Source organism: Phoenix dactylifera, chromosome 14, assembly GCF_009389715.1.
Source record: "Phoenix dactylifera cultivar Barhee BC4 chromosome 14, palm_55x_up_171113_PBpolish2nd_filt_p, whole genome shotgun sequence".
Taxonomy (NCBI): domain Eukaryota; kingdom Viridiplantae; phylum Streptophyta; class Magnoliopsida; order Arecales; family Arecaceae; genus Phoenix; species Phoenix dactylifera.
The window spans coordinates 24,225,036-24,242,059 of NC_052405.1; the positions used below are offsets into that span (position 1 = coordinate 24,225,036).

At 37.6% G+C, this 17,024-nt stretch overlaps 1 protein-coding gene across 1 annotated transcript; it reads left to right on the forward strand.

The window, feature by feature from the left end:
- The first annotated feature begins 2,711 nt into the window (after positions 1-2,711).
- On the forward strand, positions 2,712-10,592 carry LOC103723957 (probable serine/threonine-protein kinase PBL28). The gene is made up of 10 exons (XM_039134003.1): positions 2,712-2,801; positions 5,840-5,849; positions 6,031-6,063; positions 6,159-6,263; positions 6,372-6,698; positions 6,790-6,905; positions 7,150-7,410; positions 7,579-7,779; positions 10,021-10,229; positions 10,547-10,592. The coding sequence occupies exons 1-10, from the start codon at positions 2,712-2,714 to the stop codon at positions 10,590-10,592; spliced, it is 1,398 nt and encodes a 465-aa protein (XP_038989931.1).
- Positions 10,593-17,024: the final 6,432 nt, after the last annotated feature.

A 17,024-nucleotide genomic window follows, 5' to 3' on the forward strand; every position in this document is an offset into this window, starting at 1 on the left:
TACCACTCAATATATCATAAATATATTATGTCAATGCTATATATATATATATAATATTATATTAATATTATATATTATATTAATAATATATTATATTATAATATATTACTAATCATATTATTATCCTATTATTATTAAAGAATAATTTTAAATTATAGTAGAAATATATTATTATATTTTATATTTATATAATGAAAATATTTAATATATTATTCCTATTTACCTTATTTTTCTAATCAAAATAATTATTAGTATTAAAAATTATTATAATTATAAATAAAAATATTAATTCTATAATGAAAATAAGATATTTTTTTAAGATTAATAATTTATAGGAGTAATAAATATATTTTTTAGAATATATTAATAATTAATATATTAATATTTATGACGCTATTATAGAAAGCAGCATATTGACTTGTATTTTTGATTCATGAGAATTAAAAACACATAAAAAATCCATTTAAAATATATCAGAGGTATTTGTAGTATTATGTTGTCGGTAATCTTGGATCCCCGTACCATGCCAAACAAGTTACTTATGAATACCCGGGGATTTTTAATCACTAGACCATTGCCTACCAAACACATTGATCTTAGATTACTGGGGATTAAAGTACCCCAGTATTCGGATCACCGGGAATTTTAGATCACCATAATGATCCTGTTAGGGATGGATCATATATGAATGGCATTGGATATAAAAAATATCAAAAATATTAATTTAAATTTAATTTATTTATCAGTGATATTAAAAAAAATTATATCTGACTATTTTATTAGGTAGATAACTCAATATGGTCTACAATGGATTGAATCAAATTAAAAAGTTTAAAAATATTAAATCTATTTTATTGAACAGATTATAAGTTGGATTAGATTAGGATCGAACCTAAATCCAATCTAAATCTAGGTATATATGTATGCTACTTGGGACAAAATTTTCAAGGTACGGCAAACTCTAAGAGATAATAACACTTCTCTCGACCAACACTCAGGTTATTCACTTTGATAAAAGTTGATGGCCTCCTCATCTACTTCTCTAAGGCATGAAACATTCTAAATCCAAAACCGTTTGGCATTCTTTTTTAGAACCCAAAAACATTTGTAATCTCTCTGATAATGGTTTCTTCAATAGGGGAGCTCCCAGTTTTGAAATCTTCCAAAAACGGGGAAGAAATAAGGCAGGAACTCATCTAGATCATCTAGTTGGTTGTTAAAGCACATTTAGTGAGTGAGACCAACCTTTTCGGAACATCATATAGCAGTTCCCTGTGTGCCCTTTTTTGACGGAAAGTGAGAGACGGTCCTAAAAAATACTGATGGGTCACTTAAACACATCTTGTCTTGCTTTAGATTCGGAGTATGACATGACTGTCCTACGTAGGATATTGCCCATAATAACATGAAGCCCACAATAACACTTCATATGACATGATTAAAAAAAAAAGTCTAATTTTATTTACTAAACAAAAAGAAACCGTTATAGAGCATAACTACACTCATTGCTAGCTTGCAACTATGCTTCAAGCTCTATTCTTTCATTCTTCATTCATTTATTCTTCCTGCTTTTTAATTATTTGAAAAAAAATATAAAGAAATAAATAAGCTTTGCGGCTTAGTAAGTAACCATGTACCATCTCTTCGGATCAAACATAAAATTTTGACATGATTCATGTAATTTTGTAAAGCTGAAAGCGTAACCGAAAATTTTTATGATTGTCAAAACTTTTTCATTGATTCATAGTTTTATTTAAAATAGTACTCATAGATTTTTCGCGCTACGGTCACTTTAACCCGTGACAGGATTATCTTCGTAATCGACAAGATATCATACTTCATGTTCGTTAATAACTTTACTCCATTGGCAGAAGGTCATTTTCGTTGGATGCTAGCTCCAAGGTGTTGATTGGCCTCCATTTCTAGAGACGATCATAGCTATCTGAGAGCTCATAAAAAATATTATCTGAGAGCTCATGAGAAAGCATTTTAATTAATTATTTATATAATAAAATTTATTATAGACAACAATACATAATTATCAGAATACTGTTCTGTAATAAAATTTGAGTAAAGGGACTAAAAAAATATATTTGAGAATCATTATATAACAAAACTTTCGTATGTGGATCACATATTAATTTCGGAAGATCCTTTGGTAAAATAATATACTATCAGGATTATATATAGGCCAAACGCATTCGGGTTTCGGATTTTGGGTCCAAAGCCCGTTAATGCTTTCTTTATCCTCACGGTGGAAAGGAGAAGTGGCCAAACCGGCGACCCCTCTTCCTAAATGGCGGCGGCGGCGGCGGCGGCGGCGGCACGACTCCGACAGCCCAAACCACGCTGGCGACCGCTCGTCGGTGGCCTCTCCGGCCACATGGGAGGAGGAGGGGAAACGATGGCGTGAAGACCCGTCCCTCCCTTCTCCTTAAAATCCCACGGGAAGAAGAACGCCCCCCTGCAGGCGCGCGCGGTCGCTAGCCGGACGGCGTGGCCCATGCTGCCACTGGCGGCCTTTCCGACCTCCACATGGGAGGAGAAGGGCACGGCGCCGCGCCGCTGCCTTCGGATGGGGCTCCGAAAAGGGCCACAGCAAGGGCACGGCGCCGCGCCGCTGCCTCCGGATGGGGCGCCGAAAAGGGCCAAAGCCGGTGGCGGCTGTGGCCCTCCCTCGCCTTTTGTCCTCCCCTCCGCCTGCATCGGCCATGGCGGCCATGGGGCCGATAGTCGATTCACGAAAGGCTGGCTCACGCCGCCTCCGGTGGACTTTCCGGCCACCATATGGGAGGAAGAAGGTACGATGGCGGGAACTTGAGTGCCGCCGTTCTTCTTTTTCCCTCTCGCGGCTGCCACTGCCGACGGCTCTACCGGATCCGGCGTCGCTGAGAGGCGGCAAGCCGGATGCCGGTGCCGGCTAGCCGGGGCGACGGACCGCAGTGGTGTGACCATGGCCCGAGTCCTCTCTCCTCTCCTCTGTTCTCAAACAGGGGCGGATGGTGGGGGGAAAGGGTGAAGGGTTTAGTCCTACGCTGCCCAGGCAAAATTAATTTCACTTTTTAATTAACATGGGCATGTGGCGTTTATCTTGGCCAAAAATTCTTTCGCATGTTTAAATAACATGGGTTCTCTGCTGGCACGATATTGGTTTAATTTTTTTAAAAATTTAATTTAATTTTATTCTGATACCATTGATAAAATTTATTTTTAATAAAATAAAATTATATCTTGGCTCGCTAAATCCACCTTTAAACTTTGAGATGTGTGAAGCTTGATCTGTGATCAACAGTAAATAATAATTATCTTTGATCCAATAGAAATTAGTAAAATTTTTTTTTTTGGAGAGAGAGCTTTTAATGCATGTATTAAAGAAGGGGTCTGATAGGCTATTTATAGCTTTCTTAGAGACCAAATACCATAGGTGTCATCCCCATCAAGGTGACTTTTCATTATTGCGGAATTAGAATTCACAAAAATCAAAGAATACTTGTCAAATATGGGTTTTAATTAAACGGAATCATATTTTAATTAAATAGGATCCAACATGCGCCACCTAAAGTAATGGGAGGACTTCAGGTTATTTAGTGATAAGGAGCATGGCGGTAATTTGAGATCAGACACCCAAAATGAACTGTAATTCATGAATGATTTCTTCAATTGGATGGCTTGTGCCTCCAAAATCTTCCAAGAAGCATAAAGAAACCAACAACATAATAGAAGAAGCAAACTCAAACCAGCAAGGGAGTACAAACGCCAATAATTTACCTGCAAAACCCTTTGGGCTCGTTTGGTTCGCGGGAAGCATTTTCTCTCTTAGGAATATGATTCCTGGAAAACAAATTTCTAGAAAGAGGATGCCTAGGAAAGTACTTTTGACATGTTTGGTTGATAATGAAAAAGTGACAAATTTCCAAAGTGCTTATGTTTGGTTGGCCATCCACTTTCATGAGAAAGTTATGTATAATTTCTATTATGCCCTTAATAAAAATTAGGTCTTTAATACCTCTTTAATGCTTCTTTAATGCTGAAGGGCCTTTTTGGGAAAAAATAAAAATAAAGTGATTCCTACCTCATGGTAAAGTAATTTTTTCATGTTTATGATGAGAAATACTTTTTCATGAAATGTGGGAATGATATTCCCATGGGAATACAACTTTCCTATTTCTCTTCTTTGAAAACTCCAATCAAACAAGAGGCATCTTATTACTTTTCCGTTGACCACACTTTCCCCCTTCTTTTCCTGCGAACCAAACGAGCCCTTAAAGAATAAAAAAACTACAGAGCACCAAGTAAGAATTTACCGATCAATGAAATGAAAAATATAAGAGGTCCAGAATAACAAAAAAAATTCCATGGACACAAGAAATCCTCTATAAGAGAATGCACCAACGAGCTTCCAAACTTACAAAGTTATATATGCACCCTAAGAGAGAAATCTCAACTTTCCAGAAGCATTAAACATCATTGCAGATGACAATGAATGAAGAAAAATAGGCTGTGTCTTGAACTTCAATCGAAGAAGAACCTCGTACAAGACTTTCACTGTGTGTAGAAAATCTCAAAACCCGCATCCTTTATCTTCTTCCTTTTTAACTTATATTTCATCTAATATTGTGTAGGCTACCACCTAAAAAATATATAATTTTTTATACACAACTATTTAAATATTTAGATTAAGAAATTTAAATAATATCTTTAGGTTGCTACAACATAATGCCACGGTCCAGCAGAACAGAAAGGGACTCACGGTCTTGGCATTCTTTAATTTCACATCCTAACCCAAGGTCGTTACCCACAAAGCCTCGATCTGAACTCTGTGAACAGCTCGCAGCATACCAACAACCAGTCCCTCTTCCTTCCTTTCTCTATATTTTTCCCATTAAAGAAAGCAAGAATAGTCCATCCACCCACGTAGCTTACAAAGCCCGGCTCGATTCTCACAATGGAACAATCCTATAACTAGTCGATTCCTAGCTTCTCATTCTAATCTTGAAAACCATTCTATTCCACGCCACCATCATTCACCACCTAAGTAAGGATGAAGAGCACTCCCATATTACTATTAATTCTTTACTTCACCATTGTTGGATCACAGGCTCCTCCAGACAATTGCCAAGGTCTAAATATAGTAGAGTACTATGAAGGGTCTAGATTAGTTTCTTTCTGCTGCTTCAGTTTTCTGTCTATATTTTTTTTTAATTTCCAAATGAAGGGTTGTGTTTTTTCGGGGTTCGTTTGGTTCGCGAAAAAAGAAGGAGGGAAAGTGTGGTCAACGGAAAAGTAATGAGATACCTCTTGTTTGGTTAGAATTTTCAAAGGAGAGAGATGAGAAAGTTGTATTCCCATTGGAATATGATTCCCACATAAGGGAAAAATCACTCCATCTTTATTTTTTTTCCAAAAAGGCCATTTAGCATTAAAGAAGCATTAAATACATAATTTTTATTAAGGGCATAATAGGAATTACATAGAACTTTTTTAGGAAATTAAATGGTCAACAAACATAAGAACTCCGAAACTCTATCACTTTCCCATGTTTAACTAAACATGCTAAAAATACATTCCCAGACATTCCATTCCTAAGAATCTTATTTCTTGGAATCATATTCGTAGGAGGGAAAGTGCTTCGCGCGAACCAAACGAGCCCTCAATTCCAAGTAGTTCAATTATTGGATTCCCTATAAGTGTGGAAGTCTCAAAACTTAGTTAAATCTATAGCTGATTGCTTGCATTTAATTTCAGCAATATGCATATATAATGCTTTCTCTATAGCTGATTCCCTACTAATTAGCAGCTAGTCAATTGAAGTAATCTTACACCATCTTTGTTAATGCAGGATTTGATTGGTAATTGTGATTGATAATTCGTATTTAGATTATTATAGGCACCATTTTTGATAGATAAAAAGAGTATGCTGATCCACAAACAAGAGATTGGGGTGTTTTGAAACAATCACGACCGATCTATTTCTTCAATCACCTTTTTTTGCATTTGGAATTTCTATTAACTCTATCGATTCTCTTTCAGCATGCCCAGATAAAGGTTGCTTTAAGATCGAGCGTGAGTGCCTTCTACCATTCAACTATCTTGATGTCAATACTTAACAAGATCTCTTATAAACTAGTTTCTAATACAATCTTTGGGTTATTTATCAGATAGTGTTGTGAAAGCTATAATAGTTTCGTTCGTTGCAGTAATGGGATTAGTTCTTCTAGTTATTCTTATCAAATTTGTGAGAAGGTCTGAGAGACGCAAAGAAGGTATTATGTCAAGATACTTGAATTCGGAATATCATTATGAGAAAGAAGATGAAATGATGAGAATAATTACACTAACAAAGCTATTCTATGTTTTTATGCATCCACAAGGCAAATTGATCAGTACATGGTCAGGTCTCTATAGATTCTCGAAAGGAGAGATTGAGAAAGCCATAAATTATGGCAATAGCAAGGTACACCTTGGTTCAGGAAGCGCTGGCCAAGTGTACCAGGGCATCCTTCCAAGCCGGCAGCTCGTAGCAATCAAGCACGTCTACAAGACTGCGATGTCTGGTTCTTTCACGAGGGAAGTCGAAGGCCTCTCCAAAGTTCGACACCCCAACTTAGTCTCCCTCCTTGGCTTCTGTGACGAAAGAGGAGAACAATACTTGGTTTATGAGTACTGCTGTAATGGAAACCTTGCCCAAAATCTCTTGAGTAATCTCCTCTCACCTCCTGAAGATGGCTATGCATTGCTTCCTTTCTTTCTTTATAATGATCTGAATTTAGCTCATAATTCTCATGATAGGAATCGACTCTGTTCTTTCATGGGATCAAAGAGTCAGGATATTAAGAGATTGTGCACTTGTTCTGAGGTTTCTCCATAATCACCCCGATGGTTGCATTGTTCATAGGGACATCAAGGTGAGAAATAACATAATTTTTGATCTAGTTTGAAGAGGAATTGCTAATTGCATTAACATAATTGCATGGTGTTATAGCATGGCAATGGAATATTAAATTCTTCCCAGGAACGGTAGGAAAAAAGGGTGGAATTAATGTTAAAGCAGTATTCAACTTGAGAGAACAACCCTCAATGCTTGCTTTTGTGTTCTCCAAACAAGCATAAATATAATTTATTTAGATTGATTTTGTGTTGGTTTCACAGCTATCTAACATTCTATTGATGGAGAATATGGAGCCGAAGCTTTCAGACTTTGGATTAGCAAAGGTGTTCAACATGGAGGAAAGCAAAGTGTTTACCGATGTTAGAGGAACCATCGGCTACATGGATCCTGAATACATGACAAATGCCAGGCTCACTAGTGCCAGTGATATTTATAGTTTTGGCATTGTGACCTTACAAATGCTTTCAGGGAGGAAGGTGATAGAGTTGGATATTGCAGCACGAGATACTCTAACAAGAAAGGTAGAACTATTTATTCTTGTTTTGTGCTGGTCAGCTACTTAATTTTATATTTTTCAGCACAATAGTTCGTATATAAGAGCTTGTATGAATCCTGCAACTTAGCTATGATCAAGAAGAAGCTCAAATTTATAATGGAGTGCATGAGAGTTTACCTTTGTGTTCATGCAGGCTAAGGATGTGCAAATGAAGAAACGACCGCTCAAAGATTTCATAGACCCACGCCTTAGAGGAGAGCTTAATTTGAGGGACTTTGAGTCAATTTTGAATATTGCAGTTCTTTGTGCTGCTGGTTCGAGCAAAGGTCGTCCCACAATTAAGGAGGTCTTTGAAGAAATGGATAGAGCTTGGAAGAACACAAAACCCAATATGGTTGACTTTACAATCTCTTTCTTTCTCTCTATGAGGACAAGTGCAAGTATATATTTAGTCTCATATTGGTTATTCATTGGAGAGATGTTAGGTACTTATACAAGACTAAAAAATCCAAAATTTACCTTCCGGCGAACTTTTTTGGGTGAGATCTTGTGTAAGTACTCAAAATCTTTCTAACGAATAACCGATGTGGAACTAAACATACGCTTCCATAGGTCATCACATACACACACTCTCTCTCTCACACACACAACTATTGTATTTGATGAAACTTTTCTTTAACATGGATTTCATTTACAATTTTGTACAGACTACTCTAGTCAGTCGAGCTACCTACAAATTACCCGGTTCACAATCTATTTCTTCTGAAGTGATAGAGGTATAAAAGTGATTACCTATGACTTTCTATCATTCAAATCTAAGGTATAGAAGCCTCTTACATTTATAAGATTACCGTGCTAATTATGTACATGCTTTTCACATTTGGTTTACAAAATGTAAATGTTTAGTCCGAGAGATACTTGTCTAGAGAATAAATTATTGGAGCGAAAGGGATTTTGATTTTTCCTTTTCTATCACGGACCCTGATGATTAAATGTTAAAATATCATGGATGAGTGTTGCAATGGGATGTTTTATCCGCCTTAAAATAAAAGGTTACAATTGGGTTGGATTGTCCAAATAAAATGGAAAACAAAACGAATTTATACTAAATTATATCTGAAAAGAAAGGTCCTTTTTTCTATCTAAAATGAAAAGTTAAAGACCCTTTAGTATTATGGATCGGTTAAATTGGACTCTGCTTGACCCTGAGTATGCAACTCATTCAAAAACAATTACTACAATTAAAATTCGTTGGCTGCTCTCATTCCAATAGCTCTGTGGCTTCAAGCCTACCAGTGCAGAATCACTGTACTAGCATTTTTTAAGTTGAGATTTCATATCATTCCCGTGATCCAGAGGAATCCAAATAGTTAGAAACCACCAAAAATCATGTGATTTGTAGGTCACCAAAGCATTTGAGTGACGACAAAAGTGGATGATGCTAACAGTTTTGTTATGTTAAAATGGATGGTAACACACAAATTACAGTTCTGCATTATTTGTTAAAACATACACATCTAAGACACAAATAAGCTAAAAATTCAATTGGTTTGGCTGCTTTAAAACCGGAAGTTAAATCGAAACATTCTACTAAGCTATGAAAATTTTCATTCGTTTTATATGTTAGTACACAGGTACATGACCTTCAGAACATATGAGTTTGTCTTTGAGAGCTACATAAGATGTTGATGAAAGGGAAAAAAGGACAGATACCAGTAAAAGAGCAGCGGGAAATAATGTCATGTTACACTCAGAACCTAGTGATCTTCTCGTTCAAGGGTTTTCTTTAAATCCAAAGCACCCAACCTCGAGAACCTTAAAGAAAGAAATCCAAACAGAGTCTATCACAAGACTTCTCAGAATCCATTTTTCCTATCATTTGTTCCTTCTTTTATGAATCCTAAATTTCTAATGCCCGTTGTGGTTTACACACCAGCAGCATCCATTCGATGGGCGAGGTAGAGATAAATTGAAAGGTGAGACTAAACAAATAAACCTTTTTCTAATGCCGGTAGTATCCTGGTGTGTGTTAGCACGGGCCACATCCGGATGTGCTCAATCGGATAAATTCCAATAATTTCAATCAAAAGCAAGTTGTTCAAAATGAGCTCGATTAGATTGCGGTGAAATTAAACTTTGACTGCGTTTGATCAAATAAGAAATAAACCAACCTCGAACCGAAATTTTGAACTTAAAATTAATATTAATTCCGGCTCGACCAGATGCAGGAGGGCAGATAGAAGCTTGGCTTTGTTGAGCCCTTAATCTATGCTAAACTAATGCTCAAACCCCTTGGATAATGTGATGTAAGTTTTTGATCCCAGCTCTGGTTGTCATCTGGTCCTAGTCTGCCCTTCAGCCCCCATGAGTAGACATGCAGGTCCACCCTCAAATAATGCTACTGGGAACCGACGGCATTGTCGGGCTCAAGCATGGCTGGAGGATGTTACATTCTGTCCAAATGAAATATAGCCCATAGTTCTAGTCTTAAATTCCACACTAATATAAGCCGCTGCGGCAACTAATTGCTTCCTTGCATCCGGGAGGAGGAGCCGAGGAGAGAGAGATGGAAAATGCGAGTGCGGGTGTTATGTGGAGAAGAGGTGCTGCTATCTCTTTTCTGCTGCTTTTGCAGCTAGTTGCTGCTGCTGCTACCAGTGGGAAAGAGGTAATGGACACCCACAAAGGCTATGGGAGAGGAGGAGGCTCATCTGTGTGTCATGGCTCCATCTTCGAGTGCCAAGAAGAAGTGGACTGGTTGCTAGAATCGATGGTCAAGAAAATAGACTATGGTGCGCTTCGAAGAGGAGATGCGACATGCAAAGTCGGCGGGCGGGGAGACAGGTATGACTGCCACCCTCAACAGGTTCGCCCTCGTCAAAGACCATGCAGCAAATACTACAATCAATGCCGCTGAGGAAGTTTAGGCTTCTCTTGCTTCAGTTCCTGGTATCAGAGCACTGGGCTTATCTTGCCAGGATTTGATGGTTCCCACCAACTGCAGGTTATCTTATGGCTTAGCTTATTGCATTTGTTATGTGGTTTGTGTAAAATTCACGCCTGAAATAAGCGCTTGTTCCTCTTCTTACCATCCAAGCTTGGGATGTCCGTTCTCCAGAGAAAACGTTTGTTGATATCTATTTCATTTGTAATGTTTCCAGTTCTGTTCAAAGTATATTTGTTATAACGCGGTCTCAGTTCTCATGAAAATAAGTTGGTGTCATTTGCTTCATTTTACTCTTTTCTTTTCTCAATGAAAAGATTTGCATCATTCTGTTTGTTGATTAATGGTTTGCATCGCATGGCATTGCTATTTTTATTAAATATATTGTTCGGAAACATTGTTAAGTCACCATCTATTGCACTTCCAGAAGATGGTCTGAAGCGTTTGGGCTGGCGGTTGTGTAGTGCACTACTCTAATGAGTTGCTCTCTGGAGAGTCTGATGCAGAGGGTGATGGATTCAAACCATGCCCCCCAGGAAGCAGGAGGCCATCTGATTAAACTGTTCATATTGCTGACCAATTTTTTAACAACTTTTGGTTAAATGATGAAGTGGTTAGTTAATATTGAATGAGAATTAAGAAAGATAGCTTCATTTTGACAAGTAGGACAAGCCTCTTCGAAATTAGGGTGAGGGTGGGACTCGAACCTAGGTCAATATTGAAGTTATAAAAGTCCATGGTGAACCAATATGCATATCTTAAATTCTAAGGAAAAAAGAATATTTTGCCAGAGAAGAGAAAGATATAAGATTATGTTGAAATCACCACTTCTGTGAAATTTTTAATAATGGGGTTAAAGAGTGCCGAGACAGGATTCGAACTCAGGACCGAAACCATGTTGAAATCACCACTTGTCCTAAAAACTTAAGGTGATAGGATGAGGTAGATTTATTTATATATTTTATATTTTTTTATACTCTCCTTCACATGGGACTCGGACTTCTTTTTAATAGATGAGCCCAACATGAGAAATTTTTTAATAATGGGGTTAAAGAGTGCGGAGGCAGAGTTCGAACTCAGGACCTCTGCTCTGATATTATGTTAAAATTATCACTTATCCCAAAAGCTTAAGCTCATAGAATGAGGTAGATTTATTTATATATTCTATATTTTTTTTATAGATTACTCGAAGATGAAACTAAAACTTCTAAAGATCCACCACTGTTGTAGAGAATCAAGAGAAAGAAGAAACCAATTAATAGCTATAGAGTTGGGATTATTTTTCTGTTGCTTATTATTACATTTTTACTATTGTTCATAAGCTAGAATCCATTTCATATGATGATATTAAAGGCATTGTTGCTCAGGTGGATGCCATGTAAGAAGAGATTTCAGCTCTTCAGAAGAGTGAGAGCAAGGATTTATTTTCTTTATTTTCTTTTTTTTTTGCTAGAACGGGTGGATCATACCTCGCGGGTATGGATACACCCAATAAAGTCAAAAAATAGGATACCTCGGAGTGCCAAAGGGACCTCCCCATCTCAGTCCACAAGGTACCACCGGAGTGACAAGTTGCATATGCAGCCACCCAATCCGCAGCACCATTGGCTTCACGGTAAATATGCTTGGCCTGAAAGGCCCCTCCAACTCTAACCATAGCCCAAATGTCTCGGAGCTGTGGATGGTCACAATCGTTACTTCTTGGACCCCCCGGATCCAACTAATAATGGTGGCTGAATCACCCTCCAGGATGATGGATCTAGCCTGTAACATGCATCGGGCATGGCGAAGGCCCGCCCAAGCAACTCTCAGTTCTGCACTCGGAACCGAAGTGTCAAATAACTGACCACCCCCAGCAGCCATAATCCTGGCGGACGGATTCCGAATAACAAAATCCGCATCTCCCCTCGTGCTACCATCCAGGCCTGATCCATCAAAATTGACTTTGAGGAAACTCGGAGGTGGGAGCTTTCAGGTGAAATATATCGTACGGATTTATTTTCTTTGCCTCATGGTGTTTCACCTATTTCTTGCAAGGGTATATATAAGGTTAAAAGCAAGAGTGCTTATTCTATTATATGCCACGAAGCTAAGTTTGTACCTTGCAAGGAGATTCTTGCGAAAGTATAGAAGTGATTTTAGTGAGACCTATAGCTGTCATCATTGATATATATAAAATAATGCTAGGCTTCGGACGGGTACCATAGCATTGCGATAGCCTTTTCGTCACATGGATATTTCCAAGGCCAGAAATAATAATTGCAGCAGCTAGGCTACAAAGTAGTCTCTCTCATGTCTGTAGGTTGTCATGTGAACAGGAAGGCCAACTGGCCGCCTAGTCCGGCCCAAAATTTGACAGGCTTGCATACTAAAAATAGGCCAATGGAACAAGTCTGAGCTTTACAAAAAAAAAAAAAAAAAAAAAAGGACTGATCTGGAAAAAAAAAATATCCCGCCCAAAATAATATATATATATATATATATATTAAATATATATATATTTTTTATATATTAATTATATTAACTAATTATATATTATTATAGTAAAATTTTGTACTATATATTAATGAATATATCAACATCATGTTTGTTGGACAGTCTGATATTGCCTTTTTAGAATTGGATCGGTCTGAACAAAAAATAGAGGTTTGATATCTCGGCCGGGCGACTTGGGCATTAATATGAGACTGAATTTTTACTGTAGAGTTCTATCCGAACCCGACCGGGCTCAACATTTGATCAGCTCTACTCTTTACCACAAAAAAATGAGTTTCCAAATCTGTTTTATATTTTTTTTGGCAAATCGGATAATTTAAATTAAATAAAAAAATACATTCATGAAGGTCAATTTAAAATATTATAAAACTAAATAGAAAGATCAGTCGTGGAAGCCTATAAAGCAGATATTTATATGGGTTTACTGTATTATTCAATCAGTAGCTCCATTTGCGATGTTGCATTAGCTTCAAAGCTCTTGGACGGTTTCTTGCGTAATTTTTATGCCCCACGGTCGTTCTACGCGTAGAGAAAACGCGAAGCCTGTTGCACTTGACAACAAAGGCCTCGAGAAGCGTGGAGCGGTCTAATAAAGAAGGGGGCGATCGATGTCAGAGGAGGTGAAATGGAGCTTGTCATGATTCGGTACGGGAATTTGGCTGTGTTGTAAACTTCTTTTTTTTTCACTTCCGGTGTGATGCATTAGTTTGAGAGTTAAGTCTGAACTCTGAAGTCATGTTATGAGTCTGAGTTTGCATTAGATTCCCATGCTGAAGTTTCAGTTTTTCTCTCATCAGCAACTTTCTTTCTTTCTTTCTTTCTTTCTTGGTATGCATTTATGCATGGAAAAAATCTTGCCCAAATGGCAACCCTCTATTGGCCCAATATGCAATTCGGATGCACCTTAAATTAAATGCAGGCTGGTAGTGGCCACCGACTTAGGCACTGTGCTGAATATTTTCTGAGCCATCCGATTTATCCAAATAATAATAATAATAATGAAGAATATTGCACCTCGTCTCCAACCATGACATACTCTAGGATGAAAAGGCATTTGGGCTTCAAACATTGTGCGAGAAAATGATTAAACTTCTTCCACGGCATTGACGGTTAGATGGTATTCTGCATAAATCTTAAAACACTTTGAATTCTTCGATCATCTATCTACACAGATCATGAAGCGGCTATTGTGTGATCCAACAGTATTTTGCATGAAGAATGGTAAATCTTTCTTTCGCGCAAGAGATACAACTCCTATCCTGAGTTTAAATCTTGCATGGTGCACCACAGTGTATTTCAACATAAAGAATTATTTTGAAGGGATCTCTTCCTTTGTTATTTTCAATTTCAAAAAGGCTAACCAGCTAAAACTAGCTAATAATCGCAGACTCTCAACAATATCCTTGCCAAAAAAAAGAAAAACCTCTCACTAACCATATATTCTAAAAGCTTTTTAAAAAATGCAAACCTTGTAGAGGACCAGAATGCTTCCTCAATCCTCATGCTATAACTATTTAATCCAAACTAAACCTTCCGGAGGCCACTTTGTCTCCGTTCTGGATTGCAATAAACTCAGAACTACAAATTGCTCATTAACGCGAGGGCAACTCGAGCATGGATCCAAGTTCACCATAATGATCTTGGGCTTAAACCGGAGTACTGGCCAATTTTCACTCGAGTCATCGACACAGCAGCTGGCTTGGTTCTAGCATTATCTTCAACACTAACAAGCTTCTGCCATATATTTTATTTCTTCTTCCTAACGGAATACTAATTGCTTGGCCAGCCTTTGTGAGTATTTGAAACCAGATCCTAACCTGCCATATTTATTTAGAAAATCGAAAAACTCTAAACTGTTTATTTGTTTTGAATGAATAAAATAAATGGAAAAAAGGGTGGGTCAGACTGTCCAAATTAGACCCCAGTCTAATATGCTAATCCAAAACCCTGGTCCAATCTTATGACAGCATCAATCCCCTCCAGCCATCTGATATTGTGAACCAATTTGATAGCTATATGTTTTGGCCCAGTAGCAATACCATAAAAAAAACCCAAAACAAAAGGGCCCAAGGATACCACCGCTGGGTGGCATAAATGGTGCGGTCACCTCGTCAGTTTTCCCATCTCCGCGAGAACACTAATTTGTGGCGGCCACGGAATGGAGGCTAAAGTGAGGAAGCTCCCGACAACACTACGGGGCAAGTAGGTTGGATGAGATCAGAGTGACTTTGATCTAATTCGGTTTCTTAATATTAGACCAAGACCTAACTTAATAGATGGGTCAGATTGAATCGGATCCCTGGCTAAAATTTCTGTCTCAATAGACACACTATGGGTGCAAATAAGTTGGATGAGATCGGATCATAAGTGACTCTGATCTAATTCAGTTTCTTATTCAGATACTAATATTGGACCAAGACCCAACCAATAGAAGATTGTGTCGGATTGAATCGGATCCATGGCTAAAATTTCTGTCCCAATAGACCATTCAAGTCGGGTTAAGTCCATTTATAACCCCAATCCCAACCCAAAAATTCGAGTCCGAGTCGGATTTAGGTTAGAATCGAGTCGGATTTAGGTCGGGTCTGAGTCAGATTTAGGTCAAGTACGAGTCGAATCCCTGTACTTGTTATTTTCTGTACTTGGTTTCTTTTGCAATAAGTGAAAACTACAAAAAACAGATTATGTAGGACCATATAAGCGAAAGTGCCTAAGCATCAAGGATTGATGCCATTATAAACTGACCTAATAGGCTCAACTTTGTCAGCTTCAAGAAAAATTTTCTGTTCATATATGCAATACTTTTTTTGAGTAGAAAAGAATTGCATCTACTTTAATCCTTTTTATTTAGCAGTGATATCCTCCAAATTTGTTAGAATTTATGTACTACTATTTTTTCTAAACATACAACTAGAAAAGCATATATGGACCAAAATAAGGAATATAGTTTTGATAATAATACATGACAAAATTCATCGGTTGCAAAGGACTCGTTATGAACCTATCTTCTTCCACATGGCAAAATTAATTCAATTTTGCCTTCATTAGTTTGAACTTCCTTCTTAAGGAACATTGTTCTTATTTAGTGTAATTAACGTAAGCCTTAATATAAAATTCATGCCATTCGATAGTACACAAAAGACAATTTCTTCCATTTCTTTCATCCTCAAATACAAAAAGAGATTAGAGAAATGAAGAGTTAGAGATTTTTAAGTACTCCTATAGGTCCTAACGATGTACTGGGTTTGGGTTAGATCAAGTCGAGTTATAGGGTAGGAAATCCAAAATTGCCCCAAAAATCAAACAGGTCGGGTTGGGTCATAATTTAGTAAATCCAGATTCGACCGAAAAATGGGACGGGTCTAATTTTAAATTCCGACACAACCCCATGAGTCCTTTAAATTTGATTGGATTGGGTCTAAACGGGTTGGGTCACAGGACAATCCGACCCATTTGCTACCTTACCTCCCACATATACAATAATTCCACGTGCATTTTCTCAACTGAATAGTTCTATGTAAAGTGTTTCCACCTCCTACTCATCCAAAAGGCCAGCCTCGTGGGCTGTACAGTTCCTCCACCCTCATGCCATATGCTTTCACATCCTACAAAAAGCATCCTAGGATTGGTCCAAACAGAAGAGAAAGCTAGGCCTTTGTTTGTTTTCCCTTTTTTTTTTTTTTTGGTTCTCTGTAGTGGTCATGTAGCTCCCGCCACTTACCGACTAGTGATCCAAAATGATCACCGGATTCAATATGGACTGAACTATTTTAGCTACTACGAGTACAGCTAGATAAGGTCCAAAAGTGAGATTCGCTGTATTAGGAAGTTGAATTGTATACTAAATTTTTAAAAGTCATAACTTGGTGAAACGATATTCGAATGGGATGATCATTTTTTTCAAATTAGCTAATTTTTCGAGATCTATGATGTAATGCTGCCCCTAAAGGGAGCTACGAAGCAAGCGATCGTGCCCAAATTCTATTTTTTGGATCTAGAAATAGGCCGGTCAAATCGAAATTTTTTTGTTCGGAAAATGTTTTGATTGAACATATCTTTTAATGGAAGAGGAATTAGGTAGAGCAATAGCAAGTAAAGCTGATATAGAAGTTGAGATCCACTTTCTATTGAATTTTAGTTTTCTTCTTCTTATTTATTTGTAGAAGCCAGTCTTATTCCAACTAGGAGAGGAATCCAAT